This window comes from Asterias amurensis, chromosome 9, assembly GCF_032118995.1.
Source record: "Asterias amurensis chromosome 9, ASM3211899v1".
NCBI classification, from domain to species: Eukaryota; Metazoa; Echinodermata; class Asteroidea; order Forcipulatida; family Asteriidae; genus Asterias; species Asterias amurensis.
In genome coordinates this window covers 1,243,407-1,262,655 of record NC_092656.1, presented here as the reverse complement: position 1 = coordinate 1,262,655, position 19,249 = coordinate 1,243,407, and the positions used below count along the sequence as shown (strand labels likewise).

At 37.4% G+C, this 19,249-nt stretch overlaps 2 protein-coding genes and 1 pseudogene across 2 annotated transcripts in view; 2 read left to right on the top strand and 1 right to left on the bottom strand.

The window, feature by feature from the left end:
• The first annotated feature begins 4,771 nt into the window (after window positions 1-4,771).
• Window positions 4,772-6,735, top strand: LOC139942241 (P2X purinoceptor 7-like; annotated as a pseudogene).
• Window positions 6,736-6,766: 31 nt separating this feature from the next.
• On the bottom strand, window positions 6,767-9,999 carry LOC139942242 (uncharacterized). The gene is made up of 4 exons (XM_071939029.1): window positions 9,365-9,999; window positions 8,932-9,103; window positions 8,366-8,520; window positions 6,767-7,958 (listed from the first exon to the last, which is right to left on the bottom strand). The coding sequence occupies exons 2-4, from the start codon at window positions 9,036-9,038 to the stop codon at window positions 7,633-7,635; spliced, it is 588 nt and encodes a 195-aa protein (XP_071795130.1). The 5' UTR covers window positions 9,039-9,103; window positions 9,365-9,999; the 3' UTR covers window positions 6,767-7,632.
• A 1,329-nt stretch (window positions 10,000-11,328) lies between these two features.
• Window positions 11,329-19,249, top strand: part of LOC139941547 (sodium channel protein 1 brain-like) — a 31,390-nt gene continuing 23,469 nt past the window's right edge. Inside the window, exons 1-2 of the mRNA XM_071938097.1 lie at window positions 11,329-12,271; window positions 18,956-19,085. Coding sequence (XP_071794198.1) covers window positions 11,963-12,271; window positions 18,956-19,085 — 439 coding nt within the window. The 5' untranslated portion in view covers window positions 11,329-11,962. The remainder of the gene's footprint in view (window positions 12,272-18,955; window positions 19,086-19,249) is intronic.

The following is a 19,249-nucleotide window of genomic DNA, read 5'->3' as shown; positions in this document are numbered from 1 at the left end:
AACTTCCATGACCAAAACTTGTCTCTAGAGCTGAAAGGAAGTTGTCAGTTGAAATTAAATATAGGCTTGAGTTGTTCCTGCAAACCGTCTGTTAAAATAGCATTATGTAATGCATCAAACTTTCTTGTTTACAACAATTTTCGGTTTGCTTTTCTTCTCTCTCCACCCCTCTGTCTGTGGTTTTTCTGCAGAAATCTCAGGAATCATCCCCTTCAAAATACGAAATAGTTTGCAAACAGGTTTATTTCGTCGTTTTTAAACGTACGTGTTATCGTTTTTGAAGGGAAGATGTAAGTCACTCTTGAAGTTATTTGCAACACAAACTTTGTTTAGAAGCCTAGAGCAGTTTCAATAGTATAAATAATTTTAAGAAAATAATTCGAAGTATTGTGGTTATGTAAACATTAGTTTTTATAGCCCCAAATTTGAATCTGAGATGCGTCACTGTCAGTAAAGTTTTCGGATTTTGTATTTAAGATTCTTATTTATGCGTGGACATAATTATTCGCGACCTGATTTTCGGCGATATCTCCAAACGAGAACACCTTTTGAAATCCATGTTTCACATGTTATTTTTATTTTATGAATCTACATTCATAAATACCTCAAGACAGTTTCTCTGTTCCTATTGGTGGAGTATAAACCTTTGTTTATGACCGGTAAAAAGTGTGAATTCATGGGCGTGACACGCGACCTTGCGCCTGTTCTTATTACAGTTTACTATTGACAGTTTCCTATTGGTCGAGATCAACGGCTGAAACAGTTGTGCCACATCAAGCGATACGCGCGACGCGCACAGCATTCCCTTACAAGGAGTTGTTTACCCGAGGGCGGCGGATGGCTTTACCATTTCATAGCTGGAGGGGTGCTGTGTTGAAAGAAATCATTGAACAATTATAATTTTTGCATTTATTCTACTTTTTGACCAAAAAGTGATGATGTTTTTGACCGAAAAGGTATTTATGAATGGGAATCAAAGTGTGTTGAATCGGTTTTCAACTAGTGGTTTAAACCCGCCGAGGCCTGGTTCTTGATCATTATTTACCTCGACTTCGTCTCGGTAAAATTATCAAGAACCAGGCCTCGTTGGGGTTAAACCACTACATTTGTTGGAAACCTCTTCACCACACATTGATTCCTTATTTATATAGCATTAAAACAGCCGCACGGTTACAAGACCCAAACATATACTTTGCCTTTAATTGTATTTAAGGGAAGGGGTTTAGTGTTGGGCTTAGATGGTAAGGGATTAAGCAACCTTCGCCCTACTCTGTGTGACTAATACCGTAAACCTCGTCCATAATTCGATCTGCCCCTTTAGCGCCAAGACACCTGCGGGTTCCCGTTGTACGTAGATACTATTTGCGTCTCTTTGTTTGAACCCCATCTTGGACCCAACTTTTTTATCGACCGGCTATTTGCATATTGACTTTTTTGCTTTGTTCGGCTCGACTGTTTCTGGAAAGTTGGACAAAGCCAACGGGCTCCCTCCCCTCTTGAGAGAGAACAGCTTTGTGTGCAATAAGAGGGGCAAAATTGTCTTTCGATTAAACCACGCCGCTAGGTCCCAGTTCAAGTGTCTAACTAGTAGTAGTATTCCACGATTTCAAACAGTGTTGCGATACTATGTTTTCCCCGACAATTATCATACTCCTTTTGCTTCATCTTGTAGCCCACTGTAGATGACCGCGCAAAGTCATTGAGTAACCTTTTGACTATATAGTTAATAAATTTACTAAGAAATGTTTTAGTCGAATATTTTCATTTGTGTATAATCCTGTTCTCATATCAACGCAAACAAACAAACAGAACATGTTTAATTTGTCTGATAAACTTTCGTGTGATTATACTTAACCCTTGACCCCTAGACCGTTGTTTATAAACCTCTTTGGGTCATGTTAAAGACATACTCTTAAAAAAACTAGCTTTGAGAAAGCTTTGAGAAACACTCTGCTATAGGGTCAAAATGTCAGGCCATTGCCGCAAAAAACTACAGCAACAACGGCTGGCCTCCTGATAATTATGAAATGTATTAGTTAATTTTTTTTTCAACAAAACATTGTTTTTATCAATTTAAATCTGGAAAAAAAAACTCAGACAAAAAAAAAAGAATTTTAAAAGATATGAAATACGTTTAAAGCCATTGGACACTTTCGGTAAACAGTCTTGTCCAAGGCTCACACTTCGTGTATCACAACCTATATATAAAATAACAAACCTGTGAAAATTTAGGCACAATTGTTCATCGGAGTCGGGAGAAAATAACGGGAAAACCCACCCTTGTTTCCGCACGTTTCGCCGTGTCATGACATGTGTTTAAAATAAATCCGTAATTCTCGATATCGATAATTTATATTGTTTTAACGTTTTCTTAAAAAGTAAAGCATTTCATGGAATAATATTTCAAGAGAAGTCTTTCACCATTACCTTCTGTAAACCCTGTAAGTTATTTGTAAATATGTGAACTTTAAAAAGAAATTCTGTTCCGAAAGTGTCCAATGGCTTTAAGACCACTAAAAGATATGAAACACGTTTAAGACCACTGCAAACAATGCGTTTTTAACGGTTGACTTTCCGATAACTTGTGTAATTTGATATCATTAAGTTTGGGTTAAACTTATTCCTGCAGCCTTCCTTTAACTCAGGGCAAATTAAAATATGTAAACTATTGTTAAAAAGCTAAAGTCAAAGAAAAATAGTTTGTATATAGGCCTACAGTTATTTGAAGTTGTCAAATGTTTAGCAAAACTGTTGGAACGCAGCTTGAACTACATAAAACAAACATTTTACAAAACAAACGTGTCCAAAAAGTTACGCGTGCCTTTCTTTTTGAATTGTGTTTCATGAAGACCAAGGTTTTAGTTAATTAAAATCACTTGGCCTTTGATGTTAATCATTTAACTTCGATGTCATGCGGTTATGGAAAATTATGAGTTTCTCAGATTGATACACCCGAGTAACATGCCTGTGATATTTTTTCACAGGACTCGGGAAAGTACTGAGTATACAGTGCTAACACACATCGGTGTATGGGTAAAAAACCAAAATTACTATTCTCAGATTGTGTTTTCCACTGAGTATTCTTCCTGTGTAGACACATTACGGGGACAGGGTTTACTCCAACATAGCACCAAGACTCTGGAACTCACTCCAGGAATACCTCAGACAAATACACAAATCACTCTCTTCCAGCAGAAACTCAAAACACACTTGTTCTTGCTTGCTTTCCAACATCTTGACAAAACTTGACCGGCGCCTTTGAATGTTTCTCTTTCTAAGTAAAGTGCGCCTTATAAATGCTGTAGTTTATTATTTATTATTATTTACATTAATTAACCGCTCTGGATTTTTGGGTGGTATCTCAAAAAAAACTAAAACCTGTTGAATCGAACTCTTCGCATGTTAGTTTTATTGTATAATGGTTTATCTACCTTTGTGTGGTATGAAAACAATTGAACAGATCCAAAAGCCAAAGGAATACGTCCCCTTTAATATTTGTTTAGTTTTGGACGTGTTGAGCTCAGATTAACAAGTAGGTCTTCAATCATTTTTAATTTGCTCCTAAACACACAGTTGTCTATAGTGACATAAAGTTGTTATGCAGTGACATTTGTCAACCTTTTTCATTAATTTGCATTTAGTAAGGATGTTTAAAGTAATAGCTCTAACGACTTCAGAGATTTACATTTAACTCGCACAGTTTGAAGATAATGATGGTAGAAAGCTTCCCTTAAAATATTACTTGCTGGGGTGCTGTAGTTAAATGAAGAAATGAGTTAAACAAGTAAGGGAAATAATTTTCGTCTCAGAAGACGAACATTTTTTTAGCATGTTAAACGTATTTCGTGACATTGTTTTGCTCATTTGTCAAAAAATTTACAGCACCTCAGCAAGTAATATGTTAACGTTAGCTTTCTTCTAACAATATCTTCAAGTTAATAGTGTAAATCTGTGGGACTTTGTGTTCCAAAAAGTACCCAAATCTTTTGTTGTCCTTCATCAAGTACATAAACCCTTTAAGTTCACTTTTGAGACACCCTTGGGGTTAATTCCTGTTTTTCCTTGATTCAGTTTACCATGTCGATTTATAGAGTAGGTTTAGAGTCAATTAATCTGCGTGGCATCAGGTGCTGAATTTGTGACTTTTATGATAATAGGGGTTTCTTTTCAGGGACAGTGAATAATCCACTCTTGCTAAATTTGCCTATCCTTCAAGTACTTCTTTGACACGTTTCGTTCAAAAAAAGTGGACCAAAACAGTGCAACATGGACAGAAATTAAGAACGTTAAAAAAAGCAATGTTCTGAGTTCCCAACCTAAGCAAAACCTTCGTAAGGCGAAATATTGCTCACATTTACAAAGTTTTTATTCAAAACTGGTTGAGTTCTTGAAACTAACTATACCCTAAGTGCAGCTGCCTATAAGTGCTTTCTGTTTTTGCTGCACTTTTTAATATGTATGAGTTTTGAAAGGTATTTATTGCAGTTGTAGATTTAGAGCTTAAAGTGCGTGGAAAATGAGAAGTTTCCATTCAATCCACTTTCAAAATCTATTTGCTGATGTATCAAACACAATATATAAGTATACAAAGATAATTTCTCGAAATTGTAAAAAGATTAAAACAAGGATTTTTTAAAAAGCCCGCGCGTCGCGATTCTGAAAATGCAGAGGTCACGATTGGTTGTTGCGCAATGGCTGTGACGTCATAAAGGAGACTGACTAAGTCTGGTACCCATACAACTCACGCACGCTACGCAAGCCCCACATGTAATGTACGTGTATTGTCCGCCGATTCTATCTCGACGAAGTAAACATGTCAGACTCTGAAAACTCCGGTGACGAATTTTGGGAAGAAATCAGTGTAGATTCTGATGGTTTCAGTGAAGGATATGAAAGTATCTCAGGGGGATCGGGAGACAGCGATGACGTTGAGCCAGACGATGAGGATGAGGAGGTGGTTCGTGGGGCTGAACCATATAGATTCGAGCCACTGGCAAGACCACGCCAACAGCAAGGTGACGCTGCTGCTGCCGATGACGCCGACCCCGATGAAGAACAAGATGGGAATGACTAAGCTGCCAACAACGAGCGATTGAACAATACCGACTGGTAATTTTAATTTCTGAATCATTGACATAGTAAAGTTCACTGATTTTACATAGCCTGTGTATGTAGGCTTTTGCTGATATTGATGAGGGCAAAACACGTACCCATGTGTGTATACCTGGTCATTTGGCTCATAAAATCATAGGCCTTTATACTCGCTCGTCTATATCTACACAATCATACATCATACAATGCAAAGAAAGCTTTGTTTGTGAGTAGTTTTCTGTAACTGTTAGTGTCTAATTTGTCATGATGTCAACCAAGTGAAATTCAGTTGTGTACATGAATGTTGAGTTAAATTCCATGCCACAGTTCTCTAAAAAAATGTCTGACTTATTAATTGTCTTGCTTTTTGAATTGAAGGTGTTCCTGTGGTAAATGTTTGGTGATGGAGTTCGTTCACAACTGCATTTGCTGTAAAGAGATTGCAGCCATACAGGAGAAAATCGTTCATACTGGAGTCGACACTGAGGGTTTCAGTTGTTTTACAGACCATCCTTGGTATTCGGCTACATGTCTGAACCCCGGAACACTAGAGACAGCGTACTATGCGTACCGACAACAGTATGGGGATAGAGCTGTTGAAGGTGACCTTCCACGGTAAGAGTTAATTTTCAATGTTTTTAAATTTCAACTTTTTTTTCAGTAAGATTTTTGAACCGAAATAGAAGCACACAACCTGGTTATTATATTCAGATAATCTATTTTATGAGAAACGTGACATACATGAACATGTATCAGGACACTTTTCCCACCCCCAAAGTAAAGGCGACTCTCTTGATAAGCCCATTTCAGTAAATCCCACTTATCCTGGTAACACTGATACTGGCTAGAACATTGGTCAATTCAACGTAACAAATGGACAAATGATATACAGTTTGTTGATTGTAAAACAGAACGGTATTATTTTTTATTTCACAGAAAGTACAGACATGTGTCTTATCGGCAGGTGATCAGGTGGTGTTATGGTTACCTTGGAAGACACAACAAAGTGCCCCTCCCAGCATGCATAATGGGGATAACCAGAACGACTTTCCCCGATGAAGGAGGCAACTATGAAGGGTTTAGATTTCCTGACCTTGATGACATGTAGATTTACAATATAGTAACACATAACTGGATATCAGTAACACTTTTACATGGTTTAGGAGTAAATATACACTTTACAATGTAAATATGATGAGTCTTTCAAAAATGAGTTTGAACGGTCAAGCATTTTTGTAAAGTTTACAAAAGAGGCCTTTGCATTTTTTTTATTTTTTTTACACAAAATATTTTACATTCAAAGTTTTGGACTAAATATATTTGAGGGAATGCCATGTCAAATTCATTTTTGTGATGCACTCATGGATGAGTAGGAAAAATAAAACAGAATTTGTACTTTACAATAAAAAAAATGTACAATTATACGGCACAAGTACATGTGTTTGTTAAAATTCAAGCTCACCACGATGTCAAATTTAAAAAATATGTTGTTGCATTTTTATTTAAAAAATGTAGTGGTAGCCATGGCTAGTTATATTGGTTGAGTTCAGTCGAATAGTATTCTAGTGTGCAAACCAAGTAACAATAAATGCATGCTGAAATGAATGCATAATGAATATCAAAGGATTATGCTCTGTTGTGTCGTCACCCCCACCCACCCACTCACCCACCCACCCATATATACTGCAGCAAATGGGTCCCTACACTGACAAATTGAGAAAATATTATGACTGACGATAATCCAAAATTTCTGTTTGAGGAAAAAGGGTGTGAGATGCCATTTCGACTTTTTCAATACCCCAAGGCACAGGTTGCATTCATGAACCTTTGTTTTGGAAGCATGTTTTTTTTTATCTTGAGAATTTTGATAAAATCACTGTCAGAGGCATCTTCACTGTATTACCTGTAACAAACTAAACTACATCTTCCCACTGAGCAGTGGAATGCAGACACACCAATTTCATGGGCAAAATAAAATTACAAAAAAAATCTTTCACTTAGTTCAAAATTGGCACTGCGATTTATTAAATCTTGTGGTTTTTTTATTTTTAGTACAACAGGTTGGTCAAGTCATTAAAAATCACCTTAACAAGGAAGTCCTGCTTACAAAGAGTAAATTCTTGGGTCCCAAATATCCAGTTCTCTTTGTGTTTCTTTGACAGTTGAGTGTTTCACACAGAACATTTTATTGTGTTTCTTTTTAGAAATATGAAACTGACCGCATTTGACGAATTCTTGTGTTTTGTTCAGAAGTGGGCAACAGTATAATAAAGATTGTGCACGTAAACATTTAGCTTATTTAAACCAGGCAAACGCAGCATTCCAAGTTGATATTTTTTGTGGCAATTTTGTAGGTCGGTACATGCCTTGCCAGTATCTACTGTAATGTTTCACAAGAATTTATCAAAGGTATTAAAACCAAAAAACTTCCAATTTTGTGTTAGTTGCAACAGTCCTTATCCACAAGTTTTCAATGTACCCTGTTGGTTTACACACAACTTTAATAAAATCACAAAGAATGTGCTAGCGGCAACTTGGCGTTTACTTCTTGCGTTTCTTTCTGGATGAAGGTTCTCCCTCTTGTTGGCCCTCAGTATGCCTTTTGTCAGCAAGCTTGCTCTTCTTCTTCTTCTTTGTTGCCATACTTGCTGGAACAACCACACCTTCAGTCCCCTCTGGTCTTCCTACAGGCTCCACCGCTTTACCAAACCTTGACACAAATTCTTTCACAGCCTGTGTTTTGTCAGGGCGAGTTACCTTTGCTGTTAGATATCCAGGATTTGCCTTCAGCTCCGGGTACTTGGCTCTGGTGTCTGCCCCAGCTGCGCAGAGTAACAGAACCTTTTCCATGATCCTCTTGCTGAAATCTATAATGTAATAAAATCAATTATAAGGACACAACCCACAATGTGCACATACAACTTCATGTGGATTTGCCTAATCAATTGGTTAACTTTGATGCATGCAAAATATTGCTAGAGGAATGTGAAGGGTGAAAAACTAGGCGCAAATTGTGAAACAAGGAAAATTTTATACACAAAAATAAGGGGGTGCCCCCAAAACAAAGAAGTTGTTCATTTGAAATAAACTGTAAAAAAAGGAGACTTGAACATCAACTGTATCTTACAGAAATTTAGTCTTTGTACTGTGCCCCAAATAAAAAGTAAAAATTACTTAGATCAGTTGAAGTTTATTTGCAAAGAAATCATTAATCACGACAAGAACACCTCTTGTGCCAGCATATGTATGTACTTGCACACAACCATGCACTTACTGTGAGTGGCCTTTATGAGCACCTTCCTGACAGTATATCCCCCCGTGGTCTGCTTGGCCCTTGGATAGCAGATGCTGAATGCTGGATTGCCCTCCCTGTCCATGGCCTGTGCCCTGTTGGTGTTCTCGTTGAAATGAAGCGCAGCAAGGTATATTCTGAAATAAACAGGGATGTACTTGTATGATAAAATGCATGGTGTTGCAGTATGTACTGCCAAAACCTTGGCCGAACCTTTAAATGAAAGCTAGTGGAATGCACAAAATACTAATGCACTGTACATGTACATTTTGTTTTTACACCTTAATCATGAAACCTAAAAGTTTCACCCAATTATGATCTACTCTTTGAAAAATTGCAAAAATCAAGGGCAGGTCCCATAAATTAGTTAGGGGGGTCAGGCCCGTAGTTATTCTTTCTAGTCAATTCCCCATCCCACAGCTTCTAAGGCATACACTACAGATAGCCTTGGGAGATCTGCAGTGCACCTCAACACCCCCCCCCCCCCCCCCCGCAACCACCCTCTAAAGTATATGGTTAAACCTAGTATGTAGACCAAACTTGCTCACCTGCATAACATGCCCTCATACAAAAATGAAAACATCTTAGGCGCGTACTGGTTAATAACCGAGTGGAAGCCTTCCACCGAGGATGTCTGCATGGATGGCGACAACATTTTCACATCCTTTCTTGTCCATGTGCTGTCCAGAATGGCTGCAACTTTCTTGGCAGAAGCCGACCCTGAAAAATATTCAACAAAAGGTGTACAAACCTTTAGTGACAAATACAGTGTCTGCTGGTCCATGAGAGAACAGTTTTAAAATTCAATTACTTCAAGCTGAATGAAGTCCATGGCATGGCATTGACTTAAAAAAAAAATAGAAAACATTTTCAGATAAATTTTTGTATTAATTACTGTTAAATTTACAACCGCATTGAAACTTTCCCCAATGACCATGATTATGAATAATTGGACAAACGAAATCGGTGGTTTGTACATACCCTTGCTCTTTCCCTTTTGAGGTATGCTCCCCCAGAGCGCTTACGAGGATCTGTACTCCATGTCTTCTCTGCGGTGCTTGTGCTAACTGCTAGGGCCGGGCTCATCCGACTGAGTCTGCACATCGGCGGACGTCGAAGGAATTCCCGTCGAAGTACTCGGTGTCGGACGTTGATGCATGACCGATACTGTTGGTCCTTTGATGCTTGGGACATACCCAACTTTAAGTCTGAACCGAAATGGCAAGCCAAGACTTCGCTTCTTCTTAACTGTTTCGTCAATACAATCATCGGTGAAGTGAGCCGAGCAGACAAAAGATGAACTACCTACATGTAGTGTGAAGTCGGAACGTGTGTTGTTGACGAAACGAACTCATGCTCGCTGGCAGTGCACTATCTTGGGGAAACAACAACCAAAATACTTCGGGATTTTTCAGTATATTACGTGTGCACCCGCCTAAAACACACGATTCGGGCATTTTGATAGTGTCGGCACTGAACTTTAGATACACAAATCGAAGATTAAATGATACTAAACTGGGATACAACCAGAGGATAAAATTGTGAAGCTCGCATCGCTACGGCGAAAACAAAGCATACACACACACGTTGAAGCTCCTAGTGTACTTCCGCGTCACGTGACTCGATCTCCTTTATGACGTTTTTGGGGTCACGTGCATATCATTATCTCAAAGTCCTACTTTTACGTTATGGGGGCAGAGGGGGTCATGCGAGTGCTAGGGTTGTCGCTTCTTTTTCAAGGTCAAATACACAGATAATGGTAAAGTAATATTTTATTTGGAATCAGTAGGGCTTGTTTTATAATGTATATGTATTTTCCGTCCCTCAAAGCTATCATTTTTCACGGCCTTTAAGAGAAAGAGTAATTTTGTATTAAAAAAATTAACCTGAGAAAGGCTTTAATCACTGAATCCTTTCTAAGGCATCTGCCAGCACAATATTCTTTGCAACAAGTGTATTTCTATTCTTTGATTCACTTGCATGAATCATTATCAGTGGTTAAGTTACACTTGTTGTGGATATATTTGTAGAGGAACAAGCAATCGTTAACTTTTCTACTCTGGGCAAGAGTTGGTAAGCTCTATGGTAACCTAAATAATTTACACATTTCCAAATAAGTAACATCACCTTGATTGTTGTTGTTAAGAACTTTGTACATAAAAAACAATAACGCCTTTCTAGTCGGTCAGATTGTGATTGAGAAATTGAGTCAAAAACAACAGTACAATACTCCAGTCGAGGTCTAATAAGAGAACAATACAAGTTTCGCAGTACACGTTCATTTTTACATTCAAATCAACTTGAGATTAAAAGAATCTTAAAGTATCTTGAGGTCGTTGTTTATGTAAAGACAGCACCAATTGATCGTACTCGAACAAATAAACAATGTTACTGAAGATGATTAATTTGGGGAACGAGCTAGTACATACGCTTTTTTATTATAATAAAATGCATTTTTAATTCAATAACTATTAAAAAACATACATTGAAGATTAAGGATTAAGGGATCAGGTAAGAGAGGGCGTGTGTCAAAAGGATGCGTCTACCACTTCTAAAGTTTAACTCCCCAATAATGTTCTCCATCACAAGGTCAACAAATTTGCTGCTCTCAGCCGAAGCTGAGTGCTTTCTGTACACCATCGATATCCCATAACAACCCACTAGACCTACATGTCTTACATAAACAGCGAGAGAATAGATGGTACCATCCAAGGGGATTACGGCAAGTAAAGGGGCCACACAAAAGCTGTGTAGAAATCTCCCAGAGCACTAATTAACGTAACAATGAAATATCTATACGTGTATAGTAAGTGACGCATGCGCGTTGAATGGGATCCAACCCGGCATAATGGTGAGTGCTATGGTAACTGGGGATCAACTCCTTGAAGATGGCCCCCCTCAGATCACTTAATCCTATCCGAATACAGTAGACAGCGGCCGTGCAGATAGATCAACTTAGACCACAAGGACCATATGTCTACCTATTAGCAAATTGATATTGCGTTGTGGCTGTTGGTGGGACTCTCGTTTGGAATATAACTGTCACAGCCATTACTACCATTAACGAGTTGATGAAATTGCTCCAAAGTTCTTGTAAAGTGAAAGAAGTACAGTTTATGAGAGATTACAATCGCACCTGTAAGAGTGGCCGGTTATCATCGAACCTGTAAGATTGAGTGGCCATGGTGGTGGTGTTTTGGACATAACATCGGGTTGCAACGACGATCGATATTCGGTGAGTGGTGGTGCTTGGACGGGGGACACAAACTACAACCGGACTCCATTTTGGACTAATAAGTTCTGCTTTCACGGTAAAACTCTAAGAGACCAAGATGCTACACGTCTAGATAAGAATCCAGCAAGGCACATCAGTGGTAGTAACAACTTCAATTCAGCTGTTGGTTGATATTGTTTTAGACTGAGATGAAACAGACCAATGGGAGCGGGCTGGAGTTAACCCTCTTAAAATGGCGGCGCTAAGACTCAAGACATCGGCGTTGAATGATACACTGATTCCTATCTACTCTATGCAGAGGTGATAGGTTAAAATCCCTTCGTCTTGGAGTTCCATCTGAAGGGATGATACACACCAAAAACAGCAAAATGACTGACAAAAGTCCAAATCCGAACTTTAAAGCGCTCACAAAAGAAGCGCTGGTGAACCTGAAGTTGAAGGGCAGTGCGAATAATGCACAGCCCACGGCAGAGCGGGCTTTTAGCCGGCTCAGCCTTATGTCGGAAATGGAAGAGGAGGAGGTTGAAACCGGGAAAGTTTATGATACGGACTTGGCGGATGGTAAGGATTTACCGGAGTCGCTCGGAACATTCCCAAAGTCTCTTTACGGGAAGCCGATTGAGGAGCTGGATGCAGTGCGACATGATGAACAGGTATTAAACAAGGAATCAACAAATATATAAATAACTGTTTCTTCTTCACTTCCCTTCTCTTTCACCCGCCTTCCTTCTTAAACGTTTCTCATTTCACGTCTGTTAATTTCTCTTTCTTGTTTTCAACAATTCTTTAAAAACTCAGTATACAACCATCCTCTCGTGTTCACCAACTCGTCCGCTCGATGAGTTTTATTCAATATGCGTCTAAACATATACGATCATTTTAAAAAGATTCATATCACAAGTGGTTGAGTACATATACTAGCAGGTTTTTTAGATATATATATATATTTTTTAGCAACGTTATGAAAAAATGTTTGGATTGAAAACACTTGAATACAACGTAAACGATTGCATAAAAACTACAAATAAAAGATTTAACTGTACACATAAACAAAACATAAACATATTTTACTCTAAATTGTTATGTTAAGGCTCTTTAGGTCATCAACTGTGATGTAAGAATGTTTGAAAACTGCGTCAAAATAAGACAGTTCGGATTAAAAAAAATCAAACCAACTAGGTTGTTATTTATAGGCTGGCATTAGTGCGTGTTGTTCAAACAATATGAACAGAAATAATCTAGTACAATATTAGAGATGGTATTCTTAATTCTGCGCTTTGACAAACGATAGTAAACAGGTGAGACCTGTATATTTAGGACATGTCAACATGGCGGTTTAACCCACTGGCCCCTCGTGGGTTAGCTGGGGTTGAAACTATCAACCTTTAGTGACACACTGGTGGGGGTTATACTTTATCAATCTCGTCACGGAGGTAAAAAATATTGAAAGTTCTCACGGCTACCTGATGATGGAATTCCGTTTTCCCAATATTATTTTGCATTCTCAAAGCGTTGTGTCAACATTCGGAGAATATCATTTTGATACTAAGTACATTCGTGAATTATTGCTAGCAAAGGGCTTATTTGGGTTGTCTGATATTAACATTTCGCACCTGGAGTGGTCAAATAAAATAACACTGAGTAAAGGGAAATATTTCAAGTGTGATAAGCACTGTATACCTTGTGCTTTCCAAGTCTTGTTGGGGAAACAATACACGGCTTGGCTATTCGATTGGAATTTTAAAGCCATAATTCTGCATTCTTGAGCGGACGTCTTTACCCCTAGTCCACCGAGCTCGCTAGCTGATGAGAGACCAGTCCGAAAGTTAATGAATCAGCGATTGCCTTTCAAATGATCAAATTTATAATTCTTAAAAATCATTCGACATGGGGCTTTTACCCAATCAACAAATCGAGACACTTTTAAGACACGCTGATGGCTGTTATTAGTAATACAGACCACGGTACGCAAAAATCAAACAAAAATTTTGCATTTGTTTTGCAGTGGCTCCTTTCAATATAATCTTTGTAAAATGTTTTCTGGAAACCACTCATTATAATTGGTGACATCAACTGGTTTAAGAACCGCCTTGAAAATGAATGCCGTCACTTAAACCAGTTGATAAATTATAAATATTACAATTTCAATGTTTTGTTTCAAACATGTTTTTATAATGGAACCCATAAGAACCATTCCGAGTGGTAGAAACAGCAACGAGTAAGCATTTCGTTAAAAAAGATTGAGTCAAAATTGTATGCAGTTCGACGAATACTTTGAACAATCATTAGGTAACTTAGAAATTATTTTACCATTACTGTTGTAGTTTTCCTGTTTTAGATAAGTTGCACCTTCAATTTATCCTTAACAAATAAAATCAGAAGAAATAAGTCTTTTAGGACCAAATTCCTCTTTAAAAGCGAAGCCTTGAAGCTTTTCATTGTTTTCCTACTCAAAATAAGATGCTGCTTTCGAATAAAATACCGGGCACATTTGCTCACCAAAGATTTAAAGAGCTCCGGTGCCGGATATTTTTTACACTTGGAAAATGGTGGTGTTAAAGGCAGAATATAACTGTCAAAGACAATTGTTATTACTTCGTGTGTCCCATTAATAAGCAACCTGTGGAAATTTGGGCTCAATATGTTCATCGAAGTTGAAAGAAAATAATGAAAGAAAAAACTCTTGTTGCGTAGAATTGTGTGCTTTCCGATGTCTGCTGGGAAATGCTTAATATCTTAAGCCTTTCTCGGATTCAAATTTCGGGGGTGAAACTTATCTTTCTCTGAAACTGCATTGCTTCAAAGGGGTTGTTTCTAGCAATTTGTTTGGAATATCAACATCTGTCCGAGGTTCTTTACAAAGTAATCTTTTATTGTAATTGTTTGGAATTATTACCAAAGGTATCTCTCCCTTCAAGTTGATTCTTTCTGGTATTAAATTGTGATAACACTGAAACGGCACCACGGTGTAAATGTACAGAGAACGAAGAAAAGAGTCAATTTAACACCAGTGTTTGCGGTGTGCTGGGGTTAGTTTATGAAGATTGTTGGTTAACGTTATGCAACCGTCATTATTGTCACAACTTCACTCTTTCACAGTTTTAAATTTTTAGTTACTATAATAATAATAATGTTCAAATTCTCCTGAAAAACTTCCCTTGTGTAGAAATTTGAGTGACCAAGAGATTTTTTTCTAAAGCAGTGTACAGCTACCAATTTGTACAATTTCAGATTACCATGTGGCTGCAAATACGTGTGTGTTGAATTCAATTCAATTTAGATCAAATCAAACTTATAAATTCACAGTTAGTTCAGGATATTTAAACAAGTTATCTTGGCATTCACACTCCAAGGCGAGTGAATATTTTTTAAAGAACTAAGTTCATTTTGTAATTTAAAGCATCTTTCAAATTCAGAAAAAACACTTGATTGTACATCCCATCTTTTTGGAGGGGATAATTGTCTCCATTTCTTGTTAATACCAATACAAAATAAGTTTCATAAAGTGCTTAAACATTTTTAAGTGATAAAAACACAATCCCCCGGTAAATTCTGGTTGCTATTTTGTCTCACAAACAATCGATTTAAACAAGAAACGAATTCAATACTATCCCCCTTTGGATCACACCGTTCGATATTATTTTCTCCTTGTTGTCCGGTTGCACCACTAGAAGCCCAACCATGCACCGGATTGGTGCCCGACCCTTCACCGTACTGGTGCCCGACCCTGCCGTTTATCGATCACTCCTTGTTCCCGCCTGTTTCAGTGACGTCAAGAGATCCAGCTATCGCTAGGGCGAAGACAGTGGAACTTTACAGACAAAAGTTTCATATTGGCTATTTATAAACTTTCTTGTCAACAACATGGCTGTTGGGTTGTTGGTTGGTGGACATATTATATTCGTTAAAAGATACTTAAAAGGACGTGGAAGGCAATTCCCCAAGTTATATTCGATTGTCTATAGCGTTATTTTGTCGTTTCATTTCAAGTTAAAACAATTTACAATGGCTCTATGTTATTTGTAAATCTTACCATGGTGACGAATTCAATTGTTTTTATTGTATTTCAGTTATTATGTTTGTGAAGCCAAAGACTCATCTCAGAAAAGCGAACTTAATCACTGTATTAGCTAAGAACCCATTGGAGACAAAAACAAGGCACAACAATTCAATTTAAGATGTTTTGAACATTAATGAGTGTGTTTTTAAATTGTTAACAGAACTTTACATTCAACAAGTTCCCTTAGAATGCTTGGGGTACAATTTTTGAATGGCCCCCTTTTCCATGGATGTTGCGCTTGTACTGTCCCGTTTTCTGCTTCAGCGCAACATTTTAGAGCCTTGAAAATGGGACAGTCTTTCCCGAATAACACAAAATGCCGATTCTGGACAACAATGTACTCGCCAAGAGTACTCTTTTTATAATGGTCACACCACGAGCTAAGCACTCTTCATATAAACGAGTACACACAAAGTGTACGTATTTAATTGGCACTGTGAAATTTCTGAGCTTCAACTGTTTTGTAGAGAAAGTAGAGCGGTGAAAATGGGACAGTCTTTCCCGAATAACACAAAATGCCGATTCTGGGCAGCAATATACTCGCCAAGAGCATGGTATTAACACACACCGGCACTCTTGTTATAAGCGGTTACAACAGTAACACGTATTTAATTGGCACTGTAACATTAATTTGTGTGGTTTTGAGCTTTCAATTAAGCTGTTTAAACATTACCTTTCTTCCATTGGTAATGTCAATGACATCAATTAAAGGGCAATGAATAATTGCCCAGATGGCTCAATGCACGTATTGGACATGTTTTGGATTGTTTGTTTTCACATTTGTACCGTTGCCATTTCTTAGGAGCAAATTAAATACAAATATAAAATCGTAAGCTTAAGTTCAACCCAACGTCAGTGGTTGCAGCTTGATTTAAGACAAAATTGATGTTAAAAACAGAAATGATAAGAAACCCTACCGGATACATTTTTGTTGAAAAATAATTTTACATTTTAAATGTTGATATTTAGAAATAATTTATGTAACAGTTTCCGTTTTAGTTTTTTGTTTGTTTAAAATGTTCATTGTTATTATGGTCCGTCAACAGCTAAATTGTGCTGAAGTTTTAATAGAAACAAACTGTACGGTAGTGATGCTTTACACAAATCCATAGTATGCTAGCCAACAACTTGATTTGTACTTTGGTAGCGTTTTTTTTCCTTTCTATATATCTCACCTTTTCGTATTTCACTGCAAAAACAATTCATGGTATGCAAGCCTATCACCAACCTGATTTGTACATGGGTAGCGGTTTTTTCTGTTTTCTATTTTCTACTTTTTTTTTCTTTCACTGCAGTATAATCAGCCTTATTTAGCCTGGATTGTGATGCAAGCAATCTCCCTATAAGACCAAATCTTTTCTAAAAATTCCAAATAGGTTTACTAAATCCATCAAAATCTTTCAGAAACACCAAAGATTTAAGTCCGAAATCTTCACGGCACAGAAGACGAACAGTTAGCTTAGCCGTCCGTCAGGAATGCTTCTTCTATAGCATTCGGGTGCAGGGGGTAAAAACTCTTCAACTGAAAGTATTTGTTTGAAGCCCTATAAGCGCGTTTTGTACTGACGTCTTATAAACACACATCTCTTTTGTACTTCATCTGTAAAAGAAGCTCTTCTCTCATTGTGAAGTGGCTGTGAAGACCTCAAAAGAGTAAACACATTTCTTCGAGTAGCTCTTCTTAAATCTTGTATTTAAAGAGTCCTCAATTATGTGTTTTGGAAATTTCACCTTCTCTTATCAAAATTCATTCAATTATATTGTCAGGAAAATGCCTGTCGAAGTCTGCGCAGCCACTCTGATTTTCAGTTTGAAAATAGTTATGGACAACTGTAATCCAAGCATATCGAGCAATTGTGTTTGTTTGTCTTAATGTGGAAATTTGTACATTATTTTTTTCCTTTATAATAACTTTGCGGTAAACAATAAATTAATGTTGAATTTGTTGAGCTTTTGTTCGTTTTTTCTTTTTCTTTTTCGTAGCTTAGATAATTTATTTTTCGGTTTATTGTCCGCATCAAAATATAATAAATAAAACAGCAACAATTGGTAATACGTTTGGTGATAATGCAAGCTATACTGTACAAATAACTTCAGGTTAATTCACTACAAATTCAAATCACATGTTTCAGTTAATTCAATTTTCGATTCAATTCAATTCAAATACACATTTATTTCCATACTTGCATAAACAATGTCGACAATTACATCTACGGAGTAAAGCAACAATATCATTAAGTAACAGTTAACATAAATTTAATTAATAGAGTACGGGCTGTTTTGATAAGCAGAAGCTTTTAAAAACAGCCAGTCAGACAAACAAACAAAACACAACGAGTTCATATTATTAGCGAGAAGATGGCAGAACAGTTTAAGCAGAAGCGATATAAAATAAATATGCATCAAGGTTTGATGACGTGTAAATAAGATTCGATATCAATCCCACAATCTGGTGTTATAAGACACTAATGTAAATAATCAAGAACGGTACGAGTACATATAGTCCCGGACATGGTTCAATTTGTGTCTGTCGCACTTTCCCCCTTTACCAGTTTCAGAACGCACAATACAACAATCATTCGACAGCACTTTGCGCTCTTCTTGGGAAATGTTCAGTGGATGAATACAGTAGACGCTAGCAATTAGTTGTCGGACCATTCAAGTAACGACCACCCTCGGCACCCAAACATGCTAGCATCTTTTGTGAAAAACCTTGAGAAAAACAGTCCCTCAGAATTGTATACGGGGAGTTGAAGGGGAGTTAAGCGAGAAAGAATTAAAGTAATTAAAGTCATGATTGGGACTTAGCGAATGAGAGAAGTCATAACACTAACAATTTATTTTACACGGAAGTTGTATAATTAATCACAACACAAGCGTCACTTGGGCCTAAGGTGAAGCAAAAGCTGTTGTTGCCCGTATCTACGAACAAACACTACATCATAAGCACACCCACACCCCCAAAACATTGACTAAAATACACATATAATGGAACTAAAGTAAATCATTTGTTTTCAAATTTCATTAATTGTTCATACTATATTATACAGCAAAAAGTTATTGCATAACGTATGTCTTTGGGCAAGTTCCCCTTGCCCCTCGTAATTAGTTTTCGAAATCCAGTGCTAACACACATCGGTGTATGGGTAAAAAAACAAAATTAATATCCTTTAAAATTGTTGACAAAAAATAAGTTAATGATTACATTGAAATGAGTTTTGCCACGACCTTTTCGATGTTTTGATAACGGTTTAATTTTTCTCCACTTTTCCTGCAGACATTCTGTGTGGTTGGCAAGCGATTCGGCAAGAGTAGCTTGTTCCGACTCAGCAGTACCAAATCATGTTTCCTCCTCTCTCCTCTAAACCCCATCAGGAAGTTCATGCTCTACGTCCTCACCAACCAATATCCTTTTAAACTGCCGTCAAAGTTACATATAATGTATACTAAATAGTGATTTTGTAATATTTTTACTTTAAATATAGTTCTGTGTTTCCTATGCAGTTGTTTTTTGCATTTTTGCCTTTGTCTCTGTCTGTTTTATTCTAATGTGTGATCGAGGGGGGCCTGC